The following is a 7976-nucleotide window of genomic DNA, read 5'->3' on the forward strand; positions in this document are numbered from 1 at the left end:
GTTCACGCTGATCATTTCCATGCAGTGAAAAGTGAACATCAAACAACCGTTTTAATTTATATTTTACATTTATTTTAGCTTGAGCTTTATTAATCAATGTGCTTTGGACAGTTTTAATTTATTTTCATTTGTAGTCATTTTAGAACTTCAACTATTTTTTTTGTTAGTTGGCCATTGCAGCATTTCTAATAACAACACTGATAGAAAAGAGCAGCATGGACATTCTTCAAAATGTCTCCTTTTGTGTTCCACAGAAGAAAAAGTAATAAGGGTGAGTAAATGACAGAATGTTCAGTTCTGAGTGAAGTATTCTTTGAAGTATTTTTGACTCCCTGCAGTTTTGGAGGTGATTCGGTTCAGAGCTGTAGCATATCTGCTTGCTCTTGGCTTGTGTTTGAATCTTGGCAGTGACAGCATGAGGCTTCTTTCTCAGTGTTTTCCAAATGCCCTACTGTTTCCACAGTGACTATTGTCCCCAGAGGTTCTGAAGAACCACTCGTGTGTGTTCCAGAATCCTCTGCTCCTCTTGTCTCAGGCTCTCCACCACACACAGTTGTTGAAGGCAAGGCAGGTTCGCACCCTGTTTGAGCTCTGATAGCTGTACAAATGAAAAGACTCAGACTGTAAGTGGTTTTGTATCTTTAATTAGACACAGGCAGCATTAAGAATGAATAGATTTAATTAGACTTACACTCTCTAATGCCTTGACATTGTCATCGTTGAGGTTATTGCAAAGCTTTAGGGCAGAGTGAATGCACCACTGTTCTCTATCCCAGCTCACCGCTGCCCCCAATAGGACACTCTTCCAACAAGAACTACAGACAACAAGTTTTAAACTGTTTTAAACTGGCATAAAATTAACTATATGCAAGTAAAAGCAAAAATATGATATTGTATTTTGCATTATCATGCAGTCAAATTCCACGCATGCAAATAATGTGTTTGGGATGTTAACTTCTCACTATTGCTCAGGTTTCAAGGACAGCAGTCTCAGTGCAGTCATCAGTCGCCAGGAAGGGCCATCCATCCCAAACGTTAAGTTTCTGTTGAAGAGTGAAAGCATATGGAACATGATTTTTGTTGTGAATTTAAGTCAGTTTAAAATGACCTCTTATAATGAACTGCAACATTACACACAATTTTATCAACAGCGTGCAATATTTTATATTACTTGCCTTAAAAAATCGTTGTCCCTTAGGTAAAGTAGTTTTTGTGTTAGCTGTTTGTCTTTTTCATCTAGACATAATTGTAGAGTTCCTACAATAACAACAAACAGTGGTCAATGCAGTTCAATAGTATTTAATATTTGCATGTAGAATATTTAAATATCTTTATGTATTTTCCCTACCTAAATCAACATATACTACACTGTGGGGGTTACCAGAGGCAACAAAGCCATATTCCAGAAGTAGTCTGTTATTATCATGAGGGCCGTAATTGATTAGTGCTTGCTGGAACTTCTTACAGCCTTGAACACTTTTAACTTCATAACAGCGAGTTTGTTTGTTAAAGCCAGCTTCAACCTGCACAAGGAAATTTGTAGTGTTTATTTATAATTATGCAATTTTATTGTTTTGTAAGAAAGTACACTACCACTCAAAAGTCTGTTTTTGTTGTTTTTTGGAAAGAAAATAATACTTCTATTCAGCAAGGATGCATTAAATTGATCAAAAGTAACAGTAAAGAAATGTTTTATGTTACAAAAATGCTGTTCTTTTAAACTTTACAATCATCCAAGAATGTATCATGATTTAAACCAAAAATATTAAACATCACAACTTTTTCCAATATTGATAATAATAAGAATTTGTTTGTTTTTTTAACAGCAAATATGCATATTGGAATGATTTCTGATGGATCATGTGACACTGAAGACTAGAGTAAAGATTATGAAAATTCAGCTTTGCATCACAGGAATAAATTAACTTTTAAATTATATTCATATAGAAATCTGTCGTTTTCAATTGCAATAATATTTCACAATATCACTGATTTTACTGTATTTTTTTATAAATAAATGCAGCGTTGGTGAGCATAAGAGATTTAAAAAATCAAACATTAATCTACAGACCTTGAACTTTTGAACAGTAGTGTATTTTGTTAGGTGCTCTTACTTGTACATTAGGACAGTGGTTCAACAGGTCCAGGTATGGTGCAAGCGCATATATATCCTTCTCTCTGGAGAGATATTCACTCTGATCATGCTCCATGTACACCGTACGTGTATTAATGCTACACCAAGCCCACCGCAGTGCATCCTGGGTAAACAGCTCCTCAGTGGGCTGGCTGAAGAGTGGCTGGAGGGAGCGGAAAAACATCAGTGAAGAACAGTAGAGTTCCTGAAACTGTTCTTTCTGCTCTGTGGCTTTCTTCTGGAGACTCCTCGGCAAAAGGTCAATGATGTTATCAGAGAAGTACACAGGGCATGTGTAGGTCTTCGGGAGGATATTAATGTAGGGACTCCACTCTGACGCATCTCCACGATGTCTCTCAGCAATCAAGAAACAACAAAGAGCAAGAAGAGGAGATACAGGAGGATGCCATCTACAAGTAAAAAACCTCATGGTCCATTTAAAAAATCTAATAGCACAACACATTATGTATACATACATGCATACATATATATAGAGAGAGAGAAAGAGAGAGAGAGATTGGTTTAGTTTTTAAATATAATGTAATACAATATAACAATCAGTCCAAATACCTTTTTATATAGTCACCCATGTAACTCTTGAGAACCGTCTCGGTTGTCAGTAAGCATTTCTCAGGCAAGGAAATCACACTGTTTTTGGCCTGCAAAGGTAACAAATAATAAACATATTTTCAATGTGGTTTCAGATTTTGGATTTACAGTATGCACATATGCAAGCACGCACGCACGCACACACACACACACACACACACACACATACATATGCCCACACAAGCTCATACAAATAATTACCTTGATAGTTTGATTTGTCATAAGCCCCCTTCCAGTATCTAAGGAGGAAAAATAGTTAGTAACTACTATGTGTTAAAAAGTATTATTCAAGCTCCCTACCATTGAAACGATCTGCTTGCCTTGGAAGTCGACAGGGATGAGAGACTGTGAGGTGAATCCTTTTTCTTTTAGCCATCTCCTCAAAAGAACAAACTGGGCTTCGTGAGTCAGAGTAACTACAGAATTAAAACACGGATAAAACATAAATTAAAACTTCATAAACGATACAACAAAGTTACAGTAGTAGTAGTAATAGTAGTAATAGCAGCCCTTTATTGTCACTAGTCACAATTATCAGCGAAATTAGCCATCAACCTGTCCATACATACACAACATACATGACAGGGAATTGAGGAAGAAATACAACATAACATTAGGGAAGGGAAGTGAGGAGAAAAAACAACAACACCCAGACTACGCTCCTTTTGGGAGTACAGTATGGGAACCGACTAAACACCTCGGCAACAAAAGCACATACAGTGTATCAGCATAGAAACTGAATAGCTACCTTTGTATACATTCGTGTGTTTTTTCCGTCTTTTTTCCCTCGCTCTTCTCCCAGCGCGGCAGCCAGGTTTATTCATCGTAAAGTTTCCATACAAAGGCGCTACCTAAAGCTTATATCGGGTGTAATGTGGTTCTATACCGCAGTTAGAAACAAAATACACATCCACATGGTCAAAAACACAGCCGGGTCACGTGCTTCATCCGTCGTTACGTCACTGTCTTCGAACCAATCACAGTACGTACAGAGATATTTTTTGCAAAGAAAAAAAAAAGGATTTACAGCTTATACCTGTTGCTATATCAGCACGCAGAACCTAATGCACATGATATAGATATCAAACATCAATGCTTTATGCAAGGCTATTCCTCGGCGCGCGCGCAGTAAGAAGCGACGCACATCAAAAACAAAAGTGAATTGATCACTTGATCACCGCGGAGTAGAACAGGTACGAGTTTTCTTTTAATTATGCATACGTTTCACAAACGCATTTAATCGCGTTATTTTTTTATTAATAAGGCTGCTGTTATGTTACGGAAAATGTCTTATTGTCAGTTTCTTCCCCATTGCAGACACTTGCAGCTATGAGCAGCAGTAAAGTAGCTCTGGTCACTGGTGGAAATAAAGGCATCGGGTTCGCAATCGCGCGGGCCATGTGCAAGGAATTCGCCGGAGACGTGTACCTGACAGCTCGGGATGACGGTCGAGGAACTACTGCTGTGAACAGTCTGAGGAAGGAAGGACTAGCACCGCTCTTTCACCGGCTGGACATCACCGACCCCGACAGCGTCCGCTCCGCGCGGGACTTCTTCACGGAGAAGTACGGCGGCCTCGACGTGCTCGTCAACAACGCTGGCATCGCCTTCAAAAGTAAGAGGTTTATTCAGAAATCAACAATCTGAACCTGTTCATTACCACTGAAGTGAAATTACTGAACCCACACATAGAAGCTGATAAAATGCTCATTTTAAAAGAAAATGTTAAACGGCACTTTAGAGGCTTTTGCACCTGAACTCTGTGTACACAAATAAATATTAAATATATAATATATATAATTTAAAAACGGCGAATGTAGTTTAAATCCAATGCATAGAAGGCAGATTGGTAGCATCTGGTGGGAGAAATAACAAAATTCAATCATATAGCCTACTGTCTTCTGTGTAATAAAAAGATTAAGAATGTTTTATTTCTTCATGGCAGTGGCAGACACGACCCCCTTTGGGATCCAAGCAGATGTGACATTGAAGACTAATTTCTTTGCTACTAGAGACATGTGCAATGTGTTCCTGCCCATTATCAAGCCTGGAGGTAAGTCATGTCAGTTAAACCTGCTCGTCTGGTGATTCGTGTCATCTCTTTTCTTCTCTCAAACACTCGTATCTCTCTCTTTCTAGGTCGACTGGTGAATGTCTCCAGTGGAATGGGCTCGGTGGCTTTAAGCCGCTGCAGTCCTGAACTCCAGGCCCGTTTCCGAAGCGATGACATCACAGAGGAAGAGCTAGTTGGGTTGATGGAGCGATTCGTCCGTGAAGCTCAGGAAGGGGTTCACGCAGAGCGAGGTTGGCCTAACACTGCATACGGAGTCTCCAAAACTGGCCTCACCACCCTGACTAGAATCCTGGCCCGAAATCTGACAAAAGAGAGGCCTGGAGATGAGATCCTCTGCAATGCCTGCTGTCCAGGATGGGTCAGGACCGACATGGCTGGACCAAATGCAACCAAGTCACCAGATGAGGGCGCCATCACTCCAGTGTTCTTGGCATTACTGCCTGCAGGGGCTAAAGAGCCCCATGGGCAGTTTGTTTCAGAGAAGAAAGTGCAGCCGTGGTGAGAGCTAGAAAGAGGAGCCGTGTGTGTTTGTGTTGCAAAGCTGGAGTCAAGTTCAGACACACCAGAGTGAACCATCAAGGTTTAGACAGGTTATTTCTAGAAAGTTTTGGGCTGAATTCAGACTGAACCCTTGACAGAAGACTTCGGGTATTCTAAAAGTTACAATGGGCATTTTTGTAAATGTTACACAAAAAGCTTTAAAATTTGATCAAAGTTTTGGTGAATTGACAAATTGAATATCAGCTAACTACCAAAAATTATGTGGTCTTAAAGGAATAGTTCACCAAAAAAAGTGGAATATTGAAGACATGTACTCAACCTGAGGTCATCCAGGTTGTAGGTGAGTTTGTTTCTTCATTGATACAGATTTGGAGTAATTTAGCATTGCATTACTTGCTCACCAATGAATCCTCTGTAGTGAATGGGTGCCGTTATGATGAGAGTCCAATAGCTTTATGTTTGTTACAAACATGTAGCTTTTCAAGATTCATCAATAATTGATGGACTAGAGTCATGTGCATTACTTGAGGATTATTGTGATGTTTTATCAACTATTTGGACTCTCATTCTGATGGCACCCATTCGCTATAGAGGATTCATTTGTGAGCAAGTGATGTAATGATAAATTTCTCCAAATCAGTTCTGATGAAGATACAAACTCACTGCCTGAAGGTGAGTACATCTTTAGCAAAGTTTCATAATTCAGTGAACTATCCTTTTAAGATTGAGACTTATAGTTTAGAAATCCTAAATAAATATTTGAAGATGCAAAATGCACAAATACAAACGTTTAATCTAAATTCATAATTAATTTTGCTCAGTTGATTGTAACTGTCATCTTGTCGGGTTGAAACCGAAAACTGTTGTACATATAAATAATACTGTTATAAATGTAATTAATCTGGAAAAGAAAACTGAATTACAAAAATAAAATTCCATGATATTTCTCACCTAGTTGTGTTGCTTCTTCTTGAAATGCATTTGATGAATATTTCTGCAGAGTTTGGAAGAGGCAAATGAATATCCAGCATTCTCGTCATGTCTGCAGTACAGTATATACACTGATATTTAAAGTACCTGCTTAAATAAAAGCTTCATTTCCAAGAAGTAAATAAAGATGTTTCAGGTTACGCATTCGTACCAGCATTTATTGCTCAGAAAAATATGTGAGGAACCCCCTTTAGAAGTCAGTTTTTTTTTTGGATTCAAAAAGGTGAAAGAATGCAACGGGTTTAATCTTGTAATTTTTTAAACAATGTTATATTTAAAATGTTTGCATTTTTATTGTAATTTGAAATATTTTGTAAACTAAACATTTTTAAAATCATTACTTATTCATTTTTACCTCAAAAATATCCATAGATTAAACTACATACAAATATACTGAAATAATGAAATTTATAGAAATATATTTTATGAGTAGAAATTATTTTGACTCAGAAATTGCTAGTAAATTTCACTAATAATTACAAAGAAATGACATGAATTAAACATGAAATTATGAAGTACAAAGAAAAATGTAGAGTAATCTTTATACTTTTTTTTGTTTTGTTTTTTACAACTGAAAAATCAGTGTAGAAATCGCAAGATTCATGTTAAATAATTAGCAAAATGCGTGCAATGACATTACTTTTAAATGATATTTCTTCCATTCAGCATCCCATTTTCTTCATGCAGATCAGTCCAAAATGTCCTCATGCTGATTCCACGAGTCACACCTTGCCATTCAGAGCCATAGCTGAGCTGATTTGTCAATTTATTTGATAAAACATGTTTAGACAACAAGTTGAAATTTTGGGTTTCTCATTCTGGTGTTGGCGTAGTTCGAAAAAGTTCATTAGATATTCCAGTCAGATGAAATATTGTGTTGCAGATAATGCTTATGACCCAGATGTTCATGCTGGATAGATCTGGATAGACTGGACACGCATCAGAGGACTCGACTGCCTCTCGTTTATGGATAACAGGGAGGGTTTGACCAGAGCCAGACAACATAAGATGCTCAGGTACAAAGCCTTACAGCCTGTCCATTCGCTTAAGCTAATTTATTATTCATTTTTAGTAGCTACAGCAAGTAAAAAGGGTTTGAAATGGACTTGTAATTACTGGTTGCTATAAATGCAAGAGAATTAAGAACTCTTAATCAGTTAATTCAAGGGATTCACAGTGGTCTTATGTCATTAGCACTAAAAGCCTATAACATTAAACCAACACTGAAGTGCTGGGGCCCACTGCCAGAATAATTAAGGACAGCTAATTGGCTTCTTGTAATCACTATACTTATCATGCTCTGAATGAATGCAGCTGCTTTTTAGTGTAAACTTTCGACCAGGTTAAGTAATCTCTTAATGAAAGTATATGATCAGATGTGTGATATAGTGCTGTGGATGTACCGTTCAGACGTTTAGGGTTGGTACAATATTTTCAAAGTTTTGAAATAAATCTCTTGTGCACTCTAAGGCTGCATTTATGTGATCAAAATGTATACAAATATTATTACAGTTAAAAATAATTGTATTCATATTAAAAGATTATGAAATGTAATTTATTTCTTAGATGCCAAAGCATTCATTACTCAAGTCTTTCTGGTCGCATGATCCTTCAGAAATTATTTAAATGTGCTGATTTGCTGCTCAAAAAATATTTCTAATTATTATC

The 7976-nt window shown here is 37.3% G+C and overlaps 2 protein-coding genes across 3 annotated transcripts; one reads left to right on the forward strand and one right to left on the reverse strand.

Moving 5' to 3' along the window:
• Nucleotides 1–56: 56 nt before the first annotated feature.
• On the reverse strand, nt 57–3726 carry LOC132143933 (SET domain-containing protein 4-like). Its single transcript, XM_059554582.1, has 10 exons — nt 3492–3726; nt 3064–3159; nt 2945–2982; nt 2705–2793; nt 2115–2544; nt 1349–1523; nt 1176–1257; nt 963–1043; nt 692–815; nt 57–598 (listed from the first exon to the last, which is right to left on the reverse strand). The coding sequence occupies exons 1-10, from the start codon at nt 3565–3567 to the stop codon at nt 467–469; spliced, it is 1323 nt and encodes a 440-aa protein (XP_059410565.1). The 5' UTR covers nt 3568–3726; the 3' UTR covers nt 57–466.
• A 61-nt stretch (nt 3727–3787) lies between these two features.
• On the forward strand, nt 3788–6268 carry LOC132143934 (carbonyl reductase [NADPH] 1-like). 2 transcript variants are annotated; one of them, XM_059554583.1, is made up of 4 exons: nt 3788–3936; nt 4061–4358; nt 4689–4796; nt 4883–6268. In XM_059554583.1, the coding sequence occupies exons 2-4, from the start codon at nt 4073–4075 to the stop codon at nt 5317–5319; spliced, it is 831 nt and encodes a 276-aa protein (XP_059410566.1). In that variant the 5' UTR covers nt 3788–3936; nt 4061–4072; the 3' UTR covers nt 5320–6268. The 2 variants fall into 2 exon arrangements, with proteins under 2 accessions (XP_059410566.1, XP_059410567.1); XM_059554584.1 differs by having other exon boundaries at nt 3820–3936; nt 4044–4358.
• Nucleotides 6269–7976: the final 1708 nt, after the last annotated feature.

The sequence above is a fragment of the Carassius carassius genome, chromosome 7 (genome assembly GCF_963082965.1).
Source record: "Carassius carassius chromosome 7, fCarCar2.1, whole genome shotgun sequence".
Classification (NCBI taxonomy): domain Eukaryota; kingdom Metazoa; phylum Chordata; class Actinopteri; order Cypriniformes; family Cyprinidae; genus Carassius; species Carassius carassius.

Bases quoted from the DNA above. Each gene is read 5' to 3' on its own strand.
- LOC132143933 (XM_059554582.1), bottom strand. From the start codon at position 3,567: ATGAATAAACCTGGCTGCCGCGCTGGGAGAAGAGCGAGGGAAAAAAGA. The intron at 3,160-3,491 runs GTAGCTATTCAG...TTAATTCTGTAG, and splicing joins ACACACGAATGTATACAAAG to TTACTCTGACTCACGAAGCC. The intron at 1,044-1,175 runs GCAAGTAATATA...ACTCTTCAACAG, and splicing joins AGGGACAACGATTTTTTAAG to AAACTTAACGTTTGGGATGG.
- LOC132143934 (XM_059554583.1), top strand. From the start codon at position 4,073: ATGAGCAGCAGTAAAGTAGCTCTGGTCACTGGTGGAAATAAAGGCATC. The intron at 4,359-4,688 runs GTAAGAGGTTTA...TCTTCATGGCAG, and splicing joins CGCTGGCATCGCCTTCAAAA to TGGCAGACACGACCCCCTTT. The intron at 4,797-4,882 runs GTAAGTCATGTC...CTCTCTTTCTAG, and splicing joins GCCCATTATCAAGCCTGGAG to GTCGACTGGTGAATGTCTCC.